This window comes from Poecilia latipinna, unplaced genomic scaffold, assembly GCF_001443285.1.
Source record: "Poecilia latipinna isolate Pla-1442-1.1 unplaced genomic scaffold, P_latipinna-1.0 Scaffold1637, whole genome shotgun sequence".
Lineage (NCBI taxonomy): Eukaryota > Metazoa > Chordata > Actinopteri > Cyprinodontiformes > Poeciliidae > Poecilia > Poecilia latipinna.
This window is the reverse complement of record NW_015114253.1, coordinates 76,078-100,582: the sequence shown is the minus strand read 5'-3', so window position 1 is coordinate 100,582 and position 24,505 is coordinate 76,078. Positions and strand designations below refer to the sequence as shown.

The 24,505-nt window shown below is 40.5% G+C and overlaps 1 protein-coding gene and 1 long non-coding RNA gene across 3 annotated transcripts in view; one reads left to right on the top strand and one right to left on the bottom strand.

The window, feature by feature from the left end:
• Positions 1-8,237: 8,237 nt before the first annotated feature.
• The window catches only part of LOC106964186 (gap junction delta-2 protein-like), a 42,996-nt gene continuing 26,728 nt past the window's right edge, over positions 8,238-24,505 (bottom strand). For both annotated transcript variants that reach the window (XM_015059541.1, XM_015059542.1), the window contains one exon: positions 8,238-10,044. In XM_015059541.1, coding sequence (XP_014915027.1) covers positions 9,186-10,044 — 859 coding nt within the window. In that variant the 3' untranslated portion in view covers positions 8,238-9,185. The remainder of the gene's footprint in view (positions 10,045-24,505) is intronic.
• Positions 10,065-21,553, top strand: LOC106964192 (uncharacterized). The gene is made up of 2 exons (XR_001428341.1): positions 10,065-16,322; positions 21,292-21,553. It is a non-coding gene; the product is annotated as an uncharacterized LOC106964192 (long non-coding RNA).

The following is a 24,505-nucleotide window of genomic DNA, read 5'->3' as shown; positions in this document are numbered from 1 at the left end:
AAGGGAGCAAAGACATGCTGATGCTGAAAAGAACAACACAAAACCAGAACTGATTGTTATTATTTTTTTGTTTCTCTGAGTAGGTTAAATTAATGCGATTATGCGTTTCATATACTTTACTTAACTAAATATTTTTCGAGAGAAGTGTGACGTCAGAGCAGCAAAACAAAACAAAAAAGAATAAAATAAAACAGCTCAGATTCCTTGGTAAAGCTGTCTCAACCAATACAGAAACAGGGACATCCCAGGTCTCTCTAGCTGAGATTCAGCAGCTTTGACAGTTATAAACAAGAAGGAAGAAAAACCGAGGAGGGAGGAGAGATAACTGGGATTAATGTCGATCCAAGCGGAAATCCAGGTGGACGAGCCGGAGCGGGTCTGGATGAGCGAGGTCGGAGAAGGTCAGAGGATGGCAGGAGGGCAGGATAAAAATGTAGAGGTGGAGGAAGAAACGAGGGCAGGACCAGATGGAGGCAGAGAGAAAGGAGGAGCAGAGAGAGACTGAGCCCACGGAAGGAGTCAGAGTCACTTGCAGAGAGCGAAATAGAGACTGACATAAACCAATGGACGGAGCCATTAGGAGAGTGGAAGTGGAGCGGGCTCCAGAGAGGAATAAGCCAAGTCCAATTTCATCTTTATGAGTGAGGGAAGTGGCAGAGAGGGAAATATTGAAGGAACGCAGGAGAGGAATAATGAAATGATTCCCCTCCGCGTGCTGTGTTATTGTTGGCATATTAATAAATCAGCTTAAAGGAGCGGGTCACAGAGCAGAGAGAGATTTAATGAGGAGGCCCGGGCAAGTTCCTGTAACAAGCCGGCCGCTTATTATCAGTCTTATTACTTCCTACAGTATCATGAAAACGTATTTGTCCCCTAAGGAGGCATCCTCTTTTTTTGTGACACTTAAATGTTTCCGATCATAAAGAAATGTTAAAATTAAAGATAAGTTGAGAAAAAACAAAAGCAATTTGGAAATGATGATTGAAAAAAGCTTTCTAAGCCAACTTGATCCTATTAAGAATAAATGGCCTCTGAAAAGTGCACAACACCGTAAACAGGATAATTGTCCTAAACCTTGTGAAATAAATTAAGAATCTGACGTTAACATATTTTAGTTGGTTTCCAAAAACGAATTACCAAGCATTTCAGTCTCTTGATGTGCGATAATATCGACTGAAGTTCAGAAATGTGAAAGTAGAGAAATGAAGCTTCATTTGCAACACCCACTTGTGGCCACTTTCATCTTTGACCTGCATTGCTGCCTGTGTCCACTATGCTGCAACATTTGCATGCAGCTCTTCTCTGAAGCATCACTGCATTGTGATCTTTTAATGTACGTAACAGAATGCATCTCTAAACCTCTTAGCAGTGTCATCTAAATGACTCTGACCAGAGGCTTCGTTTGACAATTAATCCAAAAAAGCCCCGTAGGATTGGCTTCAGCTAGCTTACTTCTATTAAACAGCACTTCACCTCTTCACCGTCTAAAACTTTTGGCTTGCACTTGCTGTAGAGTTTGCCTCATATTTCATCCATTCTGTCTCATAAATATCCCCAGATTTGGTTTCCCCTCAGTTCTCCAAACACTTCAAATAGCAAAAGCAATCTGTAATCTGTAAGATTTTATCAATTTATTAATATTTCTACATGTAATTTGTGTCTATGATAGCTTTGTATGGAAAACTGTTGTTCTCATCATCATTCCTGTGCTGTTGACCAGCTATTTGCACACTTTAAGGCATGAGTAGGCGGCTGGGATGTACTCAGTTATGCATTGCTCTATTCAGTGGCCTCTGCTGAGGACAAAAATATGCTTGGACAAAATCAGGAGCTAATCTAATTCTGATTAGAGAATGGAAGCAGTTTTGGATTCATTTGTCAATGAAAGAGTTTTTTTTTTGCTTTGTTCTTTTACACAGGAGGCAGCACAGTTTAGCACTTTAAATCAAAATGTTTTCAGGGAGACAGTTCAAAACAAAGACTGAGGATGCATATGTAAATGAAATGTGTTCAATAGCACAAAAAAATATCTCTAATATCCACATTGGTGAGTAAAGCACAGAGATTTTCTATCCAATCCAGCTCAATACAGGAAGAATGATAGGTATTTTTCTCGAACCTTCATAAAAGAACCACAGACAACGTATATGAATTTTATGGCCAAGCTTTTGCAAAAGGAGAAAACTCGGCAAACTGCTCCTCCAAGTCGTTCACAGAGCGTTCTGCCCTCTCTCTGCTGGAGAGGGGCTTTTATTTGGGAAAACAAAAGTGAGATAGGATAAACAATAAAACAGATGGCAAGCTCTGACACATCAAGCTCTTTCCCTTCAGAGCGGAATCTGGAGGGAACAATCAGTTTTCAGATTCAACACAGCAATCAAAAACGTTTTAGTACAGCACGTCATTACTGATTAATATTAGACTGAATGTTGATTAACTGTTGGTTGACATTAGACTGAATATGAATAAAATGATAACACAAAAAATCTCTAACAAAGACAGTAGAGTGACATGTTCATGTTTCCTTTATTTCATTAGGATACAAGTCAAACTGTTCTGTATTTATTGATGCTTCTTGGAAAAGTGGACCGCATTAACATATTCTTGAGGAGTTTAAATGGTGGACTGGTGTTTTCTTGCATCAGGTAAAGAAAGCAATAGTCAGAAGTTTCATGTGTGTTTGTAAATTGAGCTTAGTGTCGTGGGTTAGTTCTGTTCCTTGTCCAACTTTTTCTGCTATACATTTTCCGTCCACTAAACTTTTTTTTTTAATGTGCTTGGATGCCTCCCTCTGTGAACGGCCAGATTTTCTAACAATAACATGTTGCAAATGGTCGTTTTGTGGCTCACACTCCTTGCAGAAACCTGCAGTTTCTCAAACCTTTTGAGAAACTGAATTTTGAGTTCTCACAAACTGTAAAAATACATTTGGAAAACCTGAATTCTGTGTAGTGGATCTGTATAGTAAATGAATATTCTGTTTGTGTTATGCCCTGTGTTGTTTTGGGGTTTGCTTATTCTGTATTCTTTTGTTTCTTTTCATTAGATCATCCTTGTTTCTGTTTTACTTTATTTCAGTGCTTTGTTAGTGATTCTAGTTTGTTTATTTCTTGCCTAGTTATTCTTTTTATGTTAGACTTAATTTCCTAGTCCCCACCTCTGTCACTGTCTCTCCTCTGCATGCTGGCTGCTCTTTCCACCCACACCTGTTAATCAGTTATCCTGCTCCATTGTTCCAGCATTCACACTCCTGGTATTTATTCACTTCTATTTCCTCCCTTCTGGTTCCTTTTCTTTTGTTTAATCCCATTACATCCCCATCAGTATCCTGACATTCTCATTTTTTTCCCATTGGACTTATGATTTTTGTTCTACTCTGGCTCCCTGGGTCCTCTGTGATTTTTTTATTTTTTTTTTGGTCCATTATTTTTTCACTAAATCTTCTAGACTACTCGCCACCTCATCTTGCTGCATTTTAGTCCGCTAACAAACTCATCATGACAGTTTGGCACGGAATTAAAGAGAGAAACTTTTTGAGAGAAGCATTTGTGGGTATGTTTTTATCAGCCTGTCGAAAAGCAAGTAGTGTCTCAGAAAACTGCTGCAACAGTGGAAAATAGGATTTAGCCACTCCTTAATGTTCACATCATAAGTGCGTCTTCAGGAACTAACTACTCAGAGCTGCACTTGCTCTGTAGCTGCAGAGCTGCAGCAGAGAACCCAGCCCAGCTCACCATGTGTCAAACTTTCAGCACAAATCAATGTGGACTTTAATGTTCTCTGTGTGGCACCAGGGAGCGACAGGAGATATAGTCCAGGGCTGCTTCTGCTCTTCACTGGTGTAGTCTCTTGGCTGCTTAACATCATTACTGCCCTCCTGTCGCCACAGCAACCGGCCTGGTCACATCCTCAGCAAAGCGTCAGCATTTGAGCTCAGTTTGTTTGCAAGTGTGTGAGCTTTAAATTGTGGAGGCTGGGCTTCATGTACCAAACGGAGTCAGTCAGGGGTTTCTGTGTGTCAGTATATGTGGCTTGTAGGCAGGGGTGAAAGTAAGGGGGTACGGTCGGGTACTGCACACCCCTAAAAGATTTAGCGGGGGCACGCAGTACCTGCAAGAGAGGGGAGCGGCTGCCAGCTGTAAAGATTCAATGGGCTTACTGTGCAGCCGTGACTGATTAGTTTTTCCAAGAACAATCTAAAACACAACTTCATCAGTTAATAAATAGCTTTTTTCCCCATTTCATATTGTTTCTGAACTCTTTGTGCTTTGCTAGATCAGGGGTGCAACACATCGATCGTGGAAGGTTTTGAGTCGATCTCGGCATCAGGTGACAAACTGAACGCCGCCAGGAGGCTGAGACCAGCACGTCCTCCTCTGACTGGCTTGTCAAAACGTTTGTAACTTTATTATAGAACAACAAAAAATCAACAAAACGTGCTCAAATTAATGACCCAACAACAATAATAATCTCAGTGATTATTGTTTCAACAAATTGTTGCGTAATTCTGAGCGTTTCGGTTCCATTATCAAAATAACAAGCAGAGCAGGAGTTTAAAATTAACTAATCAACCACCGCTGTGTGGTTCATGAGAGGCTTATTAATGATCGCAAAATAAATATCAAGCCTGCAAACCTGATATGTAACGGACTGAATGTTTTTAACATAATCTCTGGTCGGCTTGCGGAGCGCAGGCGGTTGCCATGGCAACGTGTGTGCTTTAAGAGAGAGAGAGAGAAAGAGAGAGAGAGTAAAAAGGTGCGAGAGGATTAGAGTTGATCACCTGTTCGTGTTGTTTTACCTTTGTTTACCTTTGCCTTGGCTCATCACAGCTGCTGTAATTGCTGAACGCTCAATAAACGACAAACTTGGACTAATTTCCTCGTTCTTTGTGAGTATACGTCAACAAACATCAAACACAGTAAATATGTTTCATTAAGTATTTAACAAACAAATGACTTCTACCGGGATAATTATGTAAAATTAAATTGTCTGATATTTAAAAATAAAGTTTGGTGCACTCTGCCATCTTGCTTTGAGCTCAGAGTCAGAGAGGTTTTTCCTGTAAACAATTTTTTTGCCTCTTATTTAGTGAAAATATTGATGTTGATGAGACTTTCTCCAAAATTATAACCTTTTTCAACCTTTATAGCTCCACTGTTGAAAATGAGGCTCTAACATTCACAGATGACATTGAAATAAAATCCAGTCCAACATCTGGTTTGAAGTGATTCCTTTGGAACCTGTTGGAGGAAAAATATCCCAACTTCAGAAGATGAGCTTTAACCTAACAGAGCTCTGTGGTTCCTCCTGTCAGTGTGAGAGTCAGGATGAGGAGGCGCCATGTTAGGAAGAGAAGTGGAAGCTGGAGGATCTTTAGACAAACAGGTCATGTTGCTGGGCTACTGATTATCCCTCTGTCTGGACACAGGATCAATATATTGATCCTGTGTACCAGAACCAGTTTAAAAGATAAAATGAATGGTTATATGCCAGACATGGAAAACTGGGATGCACTCCATGCCATGATGCTCAGAATTTAGGTCTCATGGCATCTCAAGGTGTCAGCATTGCAGTCAGTGGGCTGAGGGAGGAAATACAGTTTTATTTTGCTAGAGCTACCCAGCTTTTATTGCTTTGCGAAAATTTAATCAGCACAGAAACTCCGAAGCACACAAAGAAGCAGTTTTTATCCATCCATCCATCCATCCATCCATCCATCCATCCATCCATCCATCCATCCATCCATCGTTTGTACACCCTTGCCCCTTCGGGAGGTGCTGGTGCCTCTCCAGCTAATGTTCCAGGCGGGAGGCAAGGTCACCCTGGACAGGTCACCAGTCTGTCGCAGGGCAACACAGAGACAGACAGGACAAATAACCATGCACATACACACTCACACCTAGGGAGAATTTAGAGAATCCAATTAACCTGACAGTCATGTTTTTTACTGTGGGAGGAAACCGGAGAACCAGAGAGAACCCACCATGCACAGGGAGAACATGCAAACTCCATGCAAACTCCAGTCCAGGAATCAAACCCAGAACCTTCTTGCTGCAAAGCAACAGCTCTACCAACTGTGCAGCCCATATATATATATATATATATATATATATATATATATATCCATTTTTGTCATAGTACCCCCAAGAATTTAAAACTACTTTCACCCCTGCTTGTAGGGAATAAATAAACACCGCTTTCATTACTTTACATAATATCCGACACTCCATTTTATTAACACTCCTCCACATCACCTTTGTTCCTCTTGCTCTGGTCCCTCGCCGCCGCCGGAGCGTCCCCAGGATGTGACCACGCGCCTCGTGCGCCGACTGAAGGTTTAATAACGCTAAAAGGTTCGCCGCCCCCACACCTTTGTGTTCGCTCCCTCAGTAACCTCGCTCATTACTGGAATTATCAGCTCCCATCTAGTAACTCACCTGCCTGCCGAATGAGTCACAGACTCTGGGAAACGGTGGTGGGCGTCAGACGGGGATATTTATACTGCTCAAACGCATGGAAGCTTTGGTGGCGGAAAAGCACAAAGAAAAAGTTTTTGTGCTGGGTTTATGGGGAGAACAAAAAAAAAAGTTTACCCAAGAGTGTAATATCCTGATATGAACAGATTAGAAATCAATAATTCATCAGGAGAAGCACTAAGAGTGTGTTCATGTTTCTCTAAGAGATGTATCATCTCTTTGAGTTAAATAATAAATGGTAAAGTAGAGGTCTGAGCGTCTCCCTGTTGCGGACTTTTGCAAACCCCTTTAAACTTGTTCACATTCTGCCACACTACAACCACAACCTTTACTGTGTTTTACTGGGAATTTGCACAAATCCCAGTAAAGGGGGGTGAAGGATATACTTATTTGAAAAAATGCTTCAAAAATAAAAATCTGAGTAGTGTGAAATGCGTTTGACGCAAATTTTTCTCCGGTGCTGCAAAATAAAAACATGGCCGACCGACATGCCATTTATTTAGTAATATGGATGTTTTTGTTTTATTACCTTTTGGTAGATGCTTGTCCCATTTACTATCAGATGTAGAGTTCTTTGCTAAATATAAATATGTTTTTCAGCTAAAAATGTGTGTTGAGCACTGTGAGAATATTCACGTATGCTCTCCATTCAATCTGACAAACCCTGAATTAATATCTAAAGTAATATTTGGCAGACATATCAGTAGACAAGCATTTGACGGTAGACAAGCATCTACTGTTAAAACGGTAGATGCTTGTCCCAAAATGTAATTTATTTTATTCTTTTAACAGTAGGAATTTTAAAAGGTATTTGTCACTTACATTTATGCACTACTTTCTGTTGGTCAATCACATAAAATCCCATTAAATCAGATTAAAAATCTGGCTGTGATCTGATGAAATGTGTAACACCTTACAAGGTACAAAACGTTTTAAATGTGCTTACTACCACCCAAGTGCATGCTAGATCTACTCAGTGCAATTAATTATGATTTAATACCACAGGGTCTGAGTTCTCCGTGCATTAAATTCGTGCTTTTGATGCTCCGTGTTCATTCTGCTGATGTGTGTGGTTTGCTCAGTCCGGTATGTCTGCTCTGACCTTTCCAACACGTCAACTGAAAACGGAGGCAATGTGACTGGGACCGTAAAACACAATTCAACCAGAATCGCTGCATAATCATTTATTCACATATTTCTTTTCACATGTTATAGTCTATTATTGCTGCAGTTGAGGCGCCTTTCCGATTTTCTGCTTTCGGTATTCCCCATAAAACGAGATTTCCTCTGCGTGTCTCTTTATATTTTTCATCTTCATGCATGCTGAATATTACATTTCACAGGAGCAGGATGCAAATAAATAAAACAGTCTCTTTTTAAGTTACATGTCATATTCTATTCCATTCTATTAATGCTTCTGTAACATGCCTTTTTCAAAGTCCGAAGAAGGAAGGAAGGAAGAAAGAAATAAAAGACTTTGTGGGACATTGTGTCCATTAGAGGTGGGGGTTGAAGGCATAACAAAGAGCACATTAATGCTAAATATTGTTAAAGCTGCAATCTATGGTTAATTTTCAGAAGCACCCAAAGCCCCTGCTCCCCGTCCACATGTAGCCTATCCATATGTGACAGGGGAAAAGGCTAAGTGAAATTACTACATTTCCTCTATGTACAGTAGCTTTGAAATATGGCACCAAATGTGCTTGTGAAAAAGGTCTGAGGTTGCGCATTAAAATATTCGTGACTACGTTATTTTCCATTTTCCCTCCTTTTAACTCAAAAAAGGTCTGCGTGTAATTACTCCATCACAAGCCCTCGGCAGCGAGAGCATTTTACAAGCTGACGTAAGGATACTGGCGTGGTTTTTCGGTTCTGAGCGTAAACGGCGTACCTCAGAGGCACCGGGAGCAACGAAGAGCACCGACACAGTGTTGGAAATAAAACTCATTGTCAGTCCGTGTTCTTTGTGGCATCTGATCCATCAAAGCACATGACGAAGTGTGACGTTTTTTTTTTTCTTTTTTCCCCCCCAAAACAAAAATCCTGCAGCGACAACAACAATACAACACAAATACTGTGTTCCAGTTCACACGGGTCATTCTAGTGCTCGTAGATTATGGTCGTATAAGAAAAAAGGTGCTTATTTATCCATCAAGTGACTATTCTCCAACAATGAGAAATAACTATCTTACTTTCAGTAATTCAGAATAATTTAGCATTCAGCTTCACACACACACACACACACACACACTCTCTCTCCTGCGTATGCATGCATGCACGCACTCGCGTAAGCTCTTGCATATGCACATATGGAAAAAATTACATCATCTTTCTTTTTCTGACCTACAGCAAAGGCAACTAAGAAAGAACTGTAGATTTTTCAACCTCAGACTATCTTTACAGTATCTCAGTGTTATTTGTAAATGCTCAGTTTCAGTGTTAGTTTCTCTGAAAGCACCTAATGTCACCCAGGGAGAGGTCAGAGGTCAGAAAACTGGACATACAAGTTTTCACGGGTGGTTCTTTTTGTCTTCAAGTGTCAAAAACTCTTTTGGGTGACATGTCGTGTTGTTGTGACTGCACAGAGTCTGTGCGCTTGACCAGTCAGGGTTCAGTGGCCAGTCTTGTGTCCTACTGAGCAGGCCGGGGAAAAGCTCTCGTCCAAAGTTTCAAAGGTCCTCGAGCTCCCAGGCGGAGAAGCCTCTGTCAGACATACGCTGACTCACTGGACTGGGTCCTGCCCAGGTTCGGGGCCTGGGACAGGTGTGAGACGTCCTTCTTGCGTACTTCGCAGATGGACTTCCTTCGGGCCTGCACACCCCGGATGGCCGTCTTTATCTTCCTCCATCCAAGGTGGTTGAGCTCGGCCAGGTTGAGCAGCACACATATGCCGCTCACAGCGAACATAAAGACCAGGAAGACAGTTTTTTCCGTCGGACGAGACACGTAGCACTCCACCTCCTTCACACAGGGGTAGCGGTCACACTCGAACATCCCCGGGACGTTAAAGCCGTACAGGAAGTACTGGCCGGCCAAGAAGCCGATCTCCAAGGCGTTGCGGAACACCACCTGGATGACGTAGAAGCGGGAGATGCCTTCCTGCCGCCGCACCTTGGAGCTTTTGTGCGTGGGAAGGGCCCCTCGGGGTCCGTTGGGGATCTCCTTGACGTCCATGTCGTGGTCGTCCTTGCTTTCGGGGTGCATCAGGATGCCGTTGATGTTGCGGGAGTGCAGTTTGCGAACGTGGTGGTCGTGGTGGCGACCGTGGTGACCGTGTCCGTGGTGGTCCATGTGCGAGTGGAGCAGGGAGTAGCTGCGGTCACGCGCTTTGGCGGACTGGTGGACGGAGTACGTGATGAAGCACAGGCTCGGCGTGCACACCAGGATGATCTGAAAGACCCAGTAGCGGATGTGCGAGATGGGGAACGCCTTGTCGTAGCAAGCCTGGTTGCAGCCGGGCTGCATGGTGTTGCAGATAAACATGATTTGCTCGTCTTCATACACCTTCTCGCCCACTATCCCGACTATGAGGATACGGAAGATCACCACCACTGTCAGCAGGATCCTGCAGAGACACAAAAGAAGAAGGAACAGGCAGGCAGGGGAGCGGAGAAAGACGACATCAGTTAATGAGGAGCAGATGTGCCAATCTGCTGGGAAACCTGTCTGTGTGAGTGAGACTGTTCAGTTTAGATGCTGAAATTCTTGTTCACTATATTCTAAATTATTTTTTCCTTTTGCTCGTGACTTTTACTTTTTCTAAGCTGAAGCTATAAAAATAATTTTATTAGTCACTAATCACTTGAAAACTCAGCAAGAAAGTAAGTTTTAGACTACTTGTGTTTGTGTTCAATCCTGTGACTATTCAGATGCTGAAACAAACTATGCAGTAAAACTGTGTTCATGTTAGACCACTGATCAAGAGAGTAAAACAGAAGAGGTTGACACTTTCTCTTAAGATATGTAATCTTTACATATAACAGTTAAAATGGCTTTTTCCCTGTAGCAAGTAGCTTTAACCTTCGAAATGGAACAAAATGGATTGATGTGATTGATTCAACACATCAATCAAGCAGAAACTTTGCAGAAAACACAGAAACAAATAAATGCATGACTCGATGTGAAACAAATAGGATGTGAAGTTAAACAGAACTAAACTGAACTGAATTGATTTTTTTTTAATAAATAGCTTAAAGTGACTTAATTTTAAGTTTATTTTAACTTAATTAATTGAATTTCATTCAACATTCAATCAAAGTGAAAATAAACTGAACTGTAATAAATAGAACAAAAGTTGTTGCTGTTGACCTAAATTCAGATAAACTGAACTGAACTGAGTTGGGTTTAAATTAACTGCTGTTAGTTAATTTCCAATGAACTGAAATAAACTAAACTTTACTCAATTCTGTTCACTTGGACATTACAATGAGCATTCTTGAAATAAGCATAGTTGAGATTAATTTAGTTTAAACAAACTTAAAAGACTGAGTTCTGGAGAAATTAGCTGAACAATTTGTGTATGTATTTGTGCTTAAAACACCTAATTAAAAACAAAATTAATCAGATTGATTTTATTTTCTTTAAAGTGACGAGGCATGTACTGATTCTGCCTCCATTAAATTGAATCTAATTGGGCTGAAGTGAATTGAATTGAGCTTCATTGACAGTAACTGGTTGTGTCCTGGTGCAATAAGAAAACTCACCAAACTGAATTCAACTGATCTTAGCTGAGTTGAGTAGCAATATATTCTATTGAAAGGAACTGAACCGAACAGTGATGAATTGATTAACTACACTCAGAGGAGCTGATTGCACTGACTGAAGTTCTAAATTATCTGAAATTAAAATTTAGTAACCAAATCCAAGTTAGTTGAATTACATGGATTTTATGTAAATGAAATTGTTTCTGGTTTGACATGATTTGTGCTGCAGGAAGAGATTGGCTTGATCCAAACTGAATCAAATGTAGTTCTCCTCTTTAAAGTGGGCTGGCATGTGACTTGAGTGTTGGCGCTGTAAGCGGTTTTCTGTTAAATCGAGTTGAATTGACCTGAATTAATGTGAACGAATCCCCTGGAGACATGTAAATGGTAAATTCATGGTAAAACCTTCTGGGTTTTAACATTTAAACGAACGGACCTTCAGATGTTCACTTTTTATGTTAATGTTTTTTAAGTGTAAAAACCCCACAAATCTTAGATTCCACCACCTTGTTATTTATTAAACAAGGAGGAAGCAAAACCCTTTATCATGCACAAATAAACCGCTAAACTTATTGATGGTGTATTCTCTTTTTACCGCAACTGCAACAATGATCGCAATTAACTTCTCTGTTACACTGAAGGGTTTTCTACATGCTGCTGCACTTTGACCCTCATGGCCACCAGGAAAGGTTTAATCTACGTCTAAGCATCACAGTTTAAGCGCTTTTGGCAACGCATCGCTTTTAAATTCTTTGTACTTGTTAAAACAAAGACTCTCCTTCAAGACTCACGTCGTCAAACTATTGTCAGCTTTTTCTCCCCGACGCATAAATGCTGAGCTGTCGAGGGTGGCTGTTCTAAAACCTGTCAGGACCTCCCATTGAGCATTATTAGAGCGCTGCTGCAGTTATAGAAAGCCGTGTCCGGGGAGCAGCAGAGCTACAGAGTGGTGCAGCTGCTTTTTAAGGCCTCTGAGAGACTGATGTGCTGCACTGTTACATTCTGGTGTCGATCCAGCTTGGGCACTGCGGAGGAGGACTGGGGCTTTAGGGCTGCACACTCAGCTCTTTTTAATGAGCAAGGAAAGCCTGCGCATCACGGGGGCTCCCCGATACTCACGCCACAATGCAGAGGATGTGCCTGTAGCCCTCCTGCATGGAGGAGGTAATCACTTTTAAAACACTTGCTCCTGCGCACAACAGGGACACTCACTGTGCAAGTTAGGGGACAGAGAAAATAGGTTAGAAAACCCCTGGAAGATGGCATTCACTAAGGATCCGTGCTTCTAGGGAGGGTTAAAGTGAAGCGGTATTGATGTCTCTTTTACGAACAAGTGGATTGCCACACTTTCTACCTGCACTAGGGGGAAAATTCTGGAAGGAGGAAAGAACAAAGTTAGGGGGAAAAAAGCACTGCAAAGATTGATAAAAGCGAAGGGAAAGTGTCTGAATCCAGGTTTCCTAGGGGAGGGAAATAATAAACGTCTCTGAAGAGCGTGACTGGGGTGACAGCTTGTTAAAGCAAAGTGAGAGGCAGGTGAAGATAAGAGCAGAGAGGAGCATGTGTTGACATAAAGCAGACTTAAAATAGAGCAGTGTTGCATTACGGCTGTTTCTGCCCCACCTGTGTTTATCAGCTTGTGTGTGATACTTTTTTTTTTTTTAAAGACAGACTCGGGGATGCAGAAACAAAGAGAAAGACTCAGCCATGTGTGCAAAATGGTGAACACATCCAGCAGCCTGTGCTCAAAGCAGCTGTGAGTGCCTATGCTACGCTGACTCTGAGTGTGCTTGATAACCCGACTGAGCGCAGCTTCCCTGCATGTTTTGAATTTAAGATCTTGCATGTAATTTACATGAAGCGTCGTGGCTCTGTTCGCTCAGCCTCGGTAGGATCAGGAGGTTCGGCAGCGAAGCGTTTGAGTGGAAACTGATGCACCTTTGGCCGTTTCTTGCGTAAAGCTCTGAATAATTTTGAACAGTTCCCTTTTAGTTTTGTTTTTGGAAATGGAAACTGTGTTTGAAAACTGTGCTTGCAATGTGCCCCAACATGGGGGCAACTATTTCCCATTTAGTGGAAATGCAAACACATGCAGGAACACTCAGTCGGGCAGCGTTTTCTTTATGGTGCTGAACAGTGTAACGCTCATACATACGATAACACTCTGGGTGGAGAGCCATTTCCCTCGCATAGAAAACCTCCACTCGGTATTTGATGCAAGCAGACATGAACGTTTTTGGTTGCATATATTTAACTGTAATATTTGTTCACATTCTGTTTTAATCGACAAAAGTTACATTGCGTTTCAGTTAAAAATCAACCTTTTTCCCCTTGTCAATAAAGACTACACACATACTGCGTGGTAAAACTAATTCAGTCCCCTACCTCCAACGCTAACATGGTGAAGAACTCAAAGACGAGGCGGCTTTCTGACGCGGAAACGATTTTGTTGTGTTGCTTCTGTTTCTGTCTGATCTATTACAGAAGCTGTTTCGCAACAGATGGCTTGTTTCACCAATAATCAACAACGTATACGATCCCTGCAACGTAATTTAGCATATAACCACTTAGCAGTCAACTGGAAATATGCAAGATGTTCGGTGCAAACCAGTGGCCTGGTCCGAGGTTTAATTAGTGGTGGTCTGAACTCTCAAGAGTCATTTCTGTGTGCATTCATTTGTGGCTTCGTTCCTTTTATAAACACTCTCACCTCACATATACTGCGAGCCTTTTGTTAGTACTTTAAAGTAAACTAACCGGTATGCTGTTCATTTTAATTAAAGCTGCTGCGATCTGTTACACAATCTACAACCTTTACACAGATGGTGTAAGACAATTCAAGTCCCTGACATGATGACATATGTTTTTATAGAATTGTTTTTTTCACATCGGGTGATTTATCTTCTTAGATTATAAAATTAAGTGAAATAGAATCAGATAGGAATCGGAGGTTTAACCGTAAACTACAAGCGTGTGACGATCTGAACTCATGGAGGCTTGAACGCCTTTCAGTTCCTGAAAATAAAACAGAAACATCTGCAGTATTCAGAGATATTTCAAGAGTATGACTCATACTGTATCAAAACGGTCAAAAAAGATTTTTTTCTTTCTTTATGTGTTTTACTTATTTATGTTAAGAATAGCAGTTACCACATCCTACGTGAGGGAGCAGCAGCTCTGTAATCTGTTGCTGAAATTGTGAAGAGGTTTGTTAAGCTCTTTACCTCCATGTCAGGTTTGAACATGTGTTCGTAACTCTTTTTATGCTTTTCTTGTATATCCTTCTTTTATGCGTATTGTAAGCGGAAAGCGGCTGCATAAATACCAAGTAGATTTTTTTTTTTTTTTTTTTAAATAAGCTACTTGCAGTGCTTTGCAGAAATACTCTTCTGTGTTGTACTTTTTTTTCTTTTTTTTTGACAATTTGATCAGTTGCAACCACACACGTCAGTGTATGTTACTGGGATTTTGAATCTAAGACCAACAGAAAGTAACCCATAATTTATTTTATTTTATTTTTTTAATGGTTTTAAAGGTCTGGCTGCTTGTTTGTTTGTTTTCCATCTACCCGCCCATAAACTGTGGCAAGCTTCTCTTCTCCAAAGCATCATACTGCCACCACCTTATCTTACTGTAAGTTCAGTCTGGATCTCATCTGAGCAGAACGCCTTCTTCAACATGTTGCTATACGGCTTTTTTTTTCCAACATTGCTTTATGTTCTTGGTACTCTTCCATAATTATTCTGTTTCATGTACATGTATCCTTTATATACCAAGGAAGTAATTTTTCCAAAACAGTTAATCATATTAGATTTTATTGAGGGGTGTTAAGGTAAGAAAGGCTGAATACAAATGGCACCACACTTTTCATATTTTGTCCTGTGTAAAATATTTGTATTTATACACTTCTTCTTTCACTTTATAACTCTGATCTAATTAACTTACATCTGTTTCTTAAAACAATAATAGAATATTTTGAAGTGAGAAAACTGATGTGTCTAATTGATTGGATCTTTTGCAATATTATTGAGGACAAATGCGGGTAAACCTTTTGTTTGACGTCGCAGTGCCGGCAGCCGTTTCTGGCTGCGGTTTTCTCACTGCAGCTTTGTTCACCTCAGTGGTTACTTTGCAGATTTAACCTGTGGATGTTCAATACTGCAGCTACGGTCATTCAGTCTGTGCTGAAGCAATTTTTGTCATAAAAAAAAAAAAAGAAAAGAAAAAATCCCAAGACATTGCATGTATTGAACGCTTTGTGTGTTTTCAAGCGTCTGAAAACACACAAAGTGTGTGTGTGTGTGTGTGTGTGTGTGTGCGTGCGTGCACCAGCGCTGGGTAACAGGATAATCAGCATGAGGCGGATTGCTGCATTAGCAGAACGCAGTGCACTGAGGTTATCTGCAAACATCAGTGTTTTAAGTCCCGCAGAATAACAAGCCAATACTGTTAGCTGGAGCAGATCAGGACAGTAAAGCCCAGAGGCCTGAACCTGCAGAATATTCAATAACCCCCCTTTTTTTCCCCATTTAATTAATGAAAAAAAAGGGGGGTTCAGAATCTTAAGTGTTCTTACGCCCCAAGGGAATGCTCTAAAAATAAACTCACTTGCTGAGCAAAATTGCTTAAGACAACATGAAAAAGATTCAGGCGTTTCAACAAATGGATCCCTCAGCAAAAGGTTCTTTAAGTGATGGGTTAAAAAAAAAAAAAGATCACCCACATCAGTCTCCTTCTCATCACCTCATTTAGCTGCCTTCCTCCCAGAGGACTGCCTCTTAGTTGAGACTAATGATTATAATTTCAGAGGCCTCTGAAATCCCCCATCGCTGTCCAATAGACGTTTCAGGATTTGAAGAAAACTGATGTGTCTCCCATTCTCCCCCCGCCCCACGTGGCTTCACATTCAGAGCTTCTCATTTTTATCTATTTGTGCCGCAGAGACGACAGTTGGCATTTTCCTAAAACTTCAAAGACCGACAGCGGCTTGTGGGCAAGCAGAAGTAAAGGTCTGGAGGGACGACAAGTGGAGGAAGCGGAGATACGGGCGTCGCGCTTCGCTTCAAGAAACCCTTCGAACGAGTCTGCTGACTGACCTGCGTGATTTGTGTTTCACTTTATGCTTGCTGCTCTTCAGCTGGTGTGTTGGCTGGACATGCAAGCCCTGTCTTTCCCAGAGGCTTTCACGCACACACACACACACACACACACACACACACACACACACACACACAAACAAAAAAACTTCATTCATACAACAGCTGCTGCCGAAGGCCTTCAGGGAGAACAGAGCCCCCCTATGGCACAAGAGCAGATGCATCAGCAAACACACTGCTTTTCCCTCTCGCATAAAATAGTTGCTTGCTTTAAAACATGTAAAACATTCTGTGCATGCAGAATCAGAGAATCGGTCCTGAAGCATTCACCCCGCCCCAAAATTAGGTGATTCAATTACTAAAAGTTACCAGAAATATGAAGATTTTAACTCCACTGATCTTCCCATCTCTTCTAACCAGCTTCCATGTGTCAGGAAGCGTACCCACAGTATGATACTGCCACCACCATATTTTGCAGTGGGGTTTGTGCTTTCGTGGAGATGTGAAGTATTTGTTTACAGCTATAAAAAAAAAAGCAGCAAGAATGTCTCTTAACTTTTAGTAAATTCTCAAAGACATCAACTTAAATTTTCTTAATCTAAAAATAGATCAAGTTCAACGAGCCTTGGTTTGTTACCACAGAATTACAAGGATCTTTCTAAAAAATATATCATTTTGCTCCACAATAACTTTTTCCCTAACCTTTTTTCTGTATTTCTTGGTTTTCTTGATGCTGTCAGGTCACTAATGCTCAAAACCAAACCTTAACTCAAGAGAGCGTTCATATTGAGAATAATTTACATAGCAGAAAACTAACTTACTGCACCTTTAGCAACAAAACTTAAGGTGTAAATTATTACAAAAGTTTCTGGAAGGGTGTTCGCGATTAGAGTTGGTAAAAATATCCCTCCCGCCCATAAGCTCTCAATAATAAGCTCCACTGATTACTGATGGCACTGGGTAATGAATAAAGACCTTACCAGGCCTCAAAATTAGGCAGCTTAATTATCAGAGCGCAGACATTTCTTTTCTCCCATCCCTCATTTCCTCATCCGCACTCCCCTCTTAAACTGTTAATAGTTTCAGGCTTTGCCCACGTATCAGGCAGTGAAGCCGGCAGCCAGGGGTGCCGCTGAGAGTGGGCGCAACAATTACTTTTAATATGGGCTAAATTTGTGCTCCATCAGCTGAGGCGCTTCAATTAACAGATTTGTAAGAGATTCTGTTGTTTCCTTATGATTTTAGAATTAAAATCTCTAGGTTTTGTTCGTATAACAAGAATTAATAGTCACAGAGAAGTATTTCACTACTTCATTCAGCATCTCTGAGGGAATTGAACTCCAGCTGTTTAACAGGAATAAAGAACGCGAAAAAGGAGGAAAAATAAAGATTGAGGTGCCCAACAGGTATGAGGTAAAAAAAAAAAAAGAAATAGCTAAAGGATTGTGATTAAACACAGCTTTTCTGTCATTTCCACAGCCTAACCATGCATGACTGCGGCGCACACCAGGTCCGGCTTTTCCACATCTCATTTGTCTTTATGTCACCTGAAACTACCCTTTCATTTCTATTCAAGCGAAGAACGCCAATGCCTGTGCGTACAGAACATCTGAAATAAAGCTTCAAATGAATCACACCAGCATTTCCATTTGAGTCCAAACCAGCACTTTATGCTGATTGGATCAAAATGAGTGCTTTTAAAAAATATTCCATAAATCATTTATTTGCTCGTCAGAATTTCTGAGACAAACATGTCAGGAATACGATTTTAACTCAGAGCAAAACATTTATTTTTGGAGATTAGTCTGTGATTGCTTTACTTTTATTTCTTCACCTCCCCCTTTGTTTTTAGGAAACATTCAATCCACCATTAAAATCATTTGCTAAATTAAATGTCACCTTTCTGCAGCCATTTATGTAGAAAATATTCCAATAATATATATATTTTTTCCTTAAACATGTTAGTTTGAATTAAACAAAAATACGTTATCTGTTATTTGTTGTACTCTGAACAAAGCTGAAGCAGATGACCCGGACATGTTTTCCTCTTCTGTCATATTGGACCCTGACTCGACCGGCTTGGCTCAGCCCCACTTGGCCATCTTGTGCAGGAGAAAGCGAAGATGTGGACGGGTCTCCGAGGATGTGGAAGAAAATCTGATCTGACATTAACACTGAAATGTCCATGAATAATTTTGTTCAAAATTAAAGCTTTGCAGGGAAAATTAAAAAAAAAAAAACTTCACCAAAGTAAATCACAGGGAGTTCAAGCTGTCAGGCAACTCACTCGCTACAGTTTTCGTAGCTTGAAACAAGTTCAGCTGTGAATTTTTCAACGCAGAGATTTTGCCTGTGTGACCCTAAAAAACAAGTTGCTGTTGATGTAGGATCTGTCAGTCCCTGCTGTTTTGTCTACCTTTGGTTATACTACGTAATGTTGTGATGAACAATGTAATTCAAATAATTTAACACAAAATGGAATGTCAAAATGTCTGCCCCTCTCATTAAGCAATATAAAAATGTTGATTGGGATTACAGCCATTGTTACAATCGACTTTTTCAATGCTTTTCCTGTTACTTTGACCATTTATGATGGTTTACTCCAAGTCGCAGCAGGTGGAAAACCCTAATCTTTATTTTACAGTCATCGCCCTGCTGCAAAATATAAATCAGACATAACAAACAGCTCTGTAGAAACGGGTTCAACCTCGTTCTGATTTCGTGCACATGATAGCATTAGCAGAAAGCAGAAAGGAAAGCAACAATCGAAAGCTCATTTAAATATTTCTCCCTCGCTTTTTCCTCCATGTTATTTAGAAACTCAGCTCACACTTGAAAGCTTCGAATCAGATCTACGTCAAAACCGACTGTGGTGTACGGCCACATATTTTTTACATATTTGATTTACTGTGCATGACTGAGAGGAACACCCACGAGCCATTGACAGGAAATGCAAATACCCACTAAGATCCTTATTGAATTATTTTTTTTATTTTGAGCGTGTATACCCCTCAAATTAATCTTGCTTTATCAATGGGAATAATTTTACATACATTTTCAGTTTGAACCCAGCTATAATGCTGTATTTAAAAATGCTACAGTTTGCAGAACTTTATAACAGAATATGCATATTATTTTGCTGATTCAGCCCAACAAGCTGCGCGATATCCTTGACAGTGACATTCACTTCCTGTTTGTCTGTGCCATGCAGCCTCTCCTGTGTTGCCCTTGGCTGAAACATTAGCCATTAAATTTTATCGTTTAAAGGGAACCATAAAATCTTTCATTTGTCTACAGGTGACCTCCTCAAACTTTATTGAAATATCTGACAGGCCAAAATATCAACAAGTCATACCAAAACAGAGAGAATAAATTCTACCACCAGCCTAGCACTTAGCCCTATGAAAACATCGTCAGCAGGAGAAAACGTGAGTTTAATAAAAACTGTATGTACTGATAAAATAGCTGTTGCTCTCCAGAAAACTGGATTCTGCAACATCATTGGTGAGTCTGTTAAGTGGGATGCAGCGGTAATGAAGTGTTATTTTACTGTGCTGGACTGTGCATGGGTCGTGAAATTTAACCTGAAATTGGCTAATCACCGCTGTTTTTTTTTTGGTAATTTATGATTTTTGAAATCTGCAAGAAAGTAAATATCTGTTTTTACGTATATGGAGCTCAACATTAGTGCAGGGAAAAAACTAATCTCCTGCTTTTTCCCCGATGGATGGAGGGTTACGTACAGTTACAGATTCTTTAGTTCTCGCAGTTTGAAAGGTTGGTTTGTTTTACAGGCAGTTTCATTGATTTGGTTAGACTCCTATTGTTAGTCTTTGCCAGGTAATCTCTAAAGACTCAGTTCAATCAGCTTACAGTCCAATAGAACAAGCAGTAATGTACTGACATGGATGCTTGGGAGTTGTAAATGCCTCCTTACATGTGCCAAGTTATGGAAATATGAATCATGCATGTGATTCATAGAGTTCACATACGTAGCGCCTTATAAAATCTGCACAAATAAGACACATTGCTGATTGGTTGCTAAAACGAATAACAGCCGGTGCTGAACTAAAGCCGAACTCTGCTTATCTGCAAAAATCGCCCCGTCGAATAGAATAATCAATGATATTCAGCATCAGCTATTACTGCACAAATAAAGCAATGGCGACTCTGGACGCATGCAGAAACACTTCATTTCAAATCACAGCAGCAGTGGATGATGGATTACGATTTCTAACCCGTCGCTTGAATATTGGTGACAATGTTCCCCTTTGCATCAAAATCCCTCTCTGCGGCAGAACGGGTCTTTCTCAGAGTAAGGCTTTTGAAAGTTACATGAAATGTGTCCCGTCTTCGTGTTTCTGATATGGTGATGCCCTCAATTCTAGCAGAGCATTCTTGTGTCTTGGATTATTTTAGGAGAACTAGAGTGCCCTCCTTAATGCAGGGTACTTCCGTCTTGTGGATATCCTGACCCATATAGGGGAAAAGTGAAGAGAATGTGTCCTTTAAAACCCACAAGAGTGAAAAGCGGCAGACACTGTGTGCTTTCTGCTCTTAAATTCAGCAAACAAGGATTTCCAAGTGTCATCCAGCATTGCGCGGCTCTCCTTTCCCTTTTTTTCCGAGCTTTCGCGGCAGCGAGGCGTTTCGTTTGCCACTTTGTTCTCCGCATAAAAAGGCCGGTCAGTTCTGCATCCATTTTTAATGAATGACTTGACACGTGTTGCAACTCGAAACAGGCAGCGCACAACATTTATTAAGAATTTATGACTTCTAATGCTGAAGTGAGAAGTGATAGATTATAAATAATAGATTGAGTTTGTTATGCTTGTATAGGATATGAAGTGGGGGGGACTGATTTGGACATTTACACCAACTTTATTTTACACAAAAATGCCTCTTATATATGCTGAGTAAGAAATTAGCATACCAAAAAGTTTTTTGTTTTTTTTTAGCTAAACTCCTAAATTCATGTTACACATAATCTGCCTCTTTTTCTCTTTATTTCAGCACCGGCTCCAAAAGGAAGCAGCTCTGACACAGATTCCCTGGACCGAGCCTCTGCGGAGAGAAAACTTTTTCTGCTTCCTCTGCGTCCTACTCTCCCTAAATGCAGTTTTTTTTTTCTTTTTGTTGTTCTATCTCCACAACTTCTCCTTTTTATCCATTGGCAGGCTTTATCATTTGATCTTTCCTTAGATCCTTCTATGCTTCCATTTATTGCTGCCTCGTGTGCTTTCTTACTCCTCTATTAGTCTTTGGCGCTGGCGTGACTACAGCATTGCAGTCTTGTTGAAGATGCATCGACACTCTTCCTTTCTTTCCTTCCTCCCTTCCCTTTTTTTCCCCCTACCTGCAAGACATCAAATCCTATTACATTAAGGAGCATCCGCTGGGTAACCCTTGGTTAACCTGTGCATTATGTATTATGTAAATACTTTTTTTTTTCTCAAGTACGCTGTGTGTTAGAGCTAATGGCTTAGGTTTTTTATTGTCAGTATTGTGTTACTGTTCTGCATAGCTGACATCACACAGGGGGATGAAAAAAAAAATCGAACAAAAGCAGATGGTGGGAGATGCTAGACTCCAGCCATCCACATTTAGTTATCCTTTTGGCAGATCAGTGCAGTTAATAAGCATTTGTTTTCCCTGCAGGAACAAGCACTGTATTTGCATTATGTACAAATTGTAATGTGTGTATAAAAAAAAAAAATCACTTGTATGGTGCAAGAACTATTAATAGACTATTCCTTGGACTTTTAACACTTTGTCACATTACAACCACTAACTTAAATGCATTTTATGGGATATCTTTTTTGTGATAGACCAACACTGAGTAGTGTGTGATTGTGAAGTGAAAGGAAAATAATACACGGTTTTGAAATTTTTTCACAAATACCAGCATGAAAATGTGGGTCTACATTTGTTTTGTTTTTTTCTATTGAAATAAACTAGTTGTGCACCCTGTAAAATATGCTTTAATGGAAAATTGGTATAGCAATGCTGTGAGAGACGCTTCTCTCCAAGAATAACAGAAGAGATGGTCGACGTCATGAGAAAATGGTTGGAGCTAGAGCGGGCAATCCAGGAAAAGAACCAGTTTGAGGTTGCAAAACACTTGGCACTGGGTTTAGCAGGACATGAGCCCTAAATACAAAACCAAAGCAACAATGGAATGGATTAGATCAAAGCATATCCATGTCTAGATGGCCTAGTCAAAGTCCAGACCATCGAGAAGCTGTAGCAAGACTTGGAAGGTGTTATTGCATTCCATCAACTCTAGTTGTCTCCAGTTGTGCAAAGCTTTCCAAAACCCCTAGCTGCAGCTGTATTTTCATCTGAAGGAGGTTTTAGAAACCATCAACTCAGAAGTACACACCACACTTTTCAGATCTAACTATGTGTCCTATCTTTCATAATTATGTGTTGGTCTGTTAGATAAAATTTCAATCAAAAACTTTAAAGCCGTGATTGTAATATGACAAAAAGAAATCCTGAATCTTAAGGGTTATTTTTGAAAAGAAAAAAAAAAATTCAAGACCTTTTATGAACAAATCAGGATTTGTACATTTTTCACAGAGGTGGAAACATAGAAGATTCATCAATAAATTATGTATAAACCCATGAGACACAAAACGACCACCAACATTATCAAGGCTGCCAAATCAATTTAAGACAGCTGTGCCCTCAGTATAAAATCTGTTATTCATTTTTGTGACAGTTATGCATTTAGAGATCCACACAAGGCACAGCACAGGCAGCACGGTGCTGACTAATGCTACTTAAGTACTTTCCATTATGAATCCTAATCAAATAGGCTGGAATATCTCTGTAAGCATGTATTTTAATTAAATACATAGAGTGCACAAATAGCTCTGGCTCTGTCCTCTTAGGAAGCTCCCTCTGCCCATTACAACCAAAAATGTCATTAATTCCCCAAACTGACAGAGCAGCTGAGACAGGCTGCGGCTTATTTTCAACATATTTAATGCTTCAAAGTCCCACATCGTTGTAACTTTAAGCACAAGGTTCTGATCTGCAAACAGGGTTATTGCAGCCTTGACAATGCTTCCTTTATCTGCGTAGTCATGATTACAGACTTAGGTTATCCATGCACACACTGTACACAGACCAGTCAGATCGCAATACATAACATCACTCTCTGAATGAGTCACCCATACGCACAGCACCTGTGGTTAGTCAGAGGCACAGAAGCAATTCTCAGTTGTCATTCTCCTTCCAAGACCGTAATTAAGCTAACCTATGCCGCGCCATGAAGATGGTCCGATTCTATTTCTGTATTCCTGGGCTAATTACCTGTCCTATGCCTGGGCATAGGTTAGCTTAAAACCTACAATTAAGAATCAGCTTAATTGTAGCTTCATCAGACAGTCTAGTCATTCGAACAGAGGAGCTACATTTGTTGATTGGCGCTCCAAAAAAGATGACAGGCATGCAACCGTGTTTTCAGGGTGATGCGGGGAAGACTTTTCAGTCAAAGGGAAACATCTTCTATTTCTACTCGGGGAAACACACAGTGTTTGTGCTGCAGGCACACACATGCAGAACTGTTGAAAACAAAAAAAGGAAAAACGACACACACAGGCTGGACGCTCCTAAGTCGTGATGCGGTCTTTCCGACAGTGGCCGCATGCTCTGGCCACACCCTGTGAAGTGTTAGGCTTCACAATGCACAACGGTGCCACAGTACATCACAGTTGTTTATGTTCACAAGTGCAATGGAGCACACCTGACCACCCCCAACTAAACCGCTGGGGGTGGTCAGTGGTGCAGTAGACTTGAACCTTTCAACCCATAGAGGTCAGTGCGTAAATTTGTATGTAATTTGGTGTGGAGTGGCTCAGTAACAATCTAAGAGGCACCTCCACAGCACAAAACCGTGCCAGTGGTGAACAATTCTCCAATTTGCTGGTACGTCCATAGACATCAGTGTCATAATTTAATGTGGAAGGTGTCAGTAATGTTCTGACCATGCAGACACATGCTTAGGATTTGGAATCAAATTGTTATCTTCAGTAGATTTGTTAAAACTGCAAAAATAAATAAATAAATAAATAAATAAATAATTGCCTCTCTATAGGTAGAAAGCCCAGATCCAGACCATCGATTCATGATAAGCTGCAATAATCTAGTTAAATACTTATATTATGGAAATTACTGTACGCTTCACTATTTTTAATTAGGGTTTCCTGCAGACAGGCTA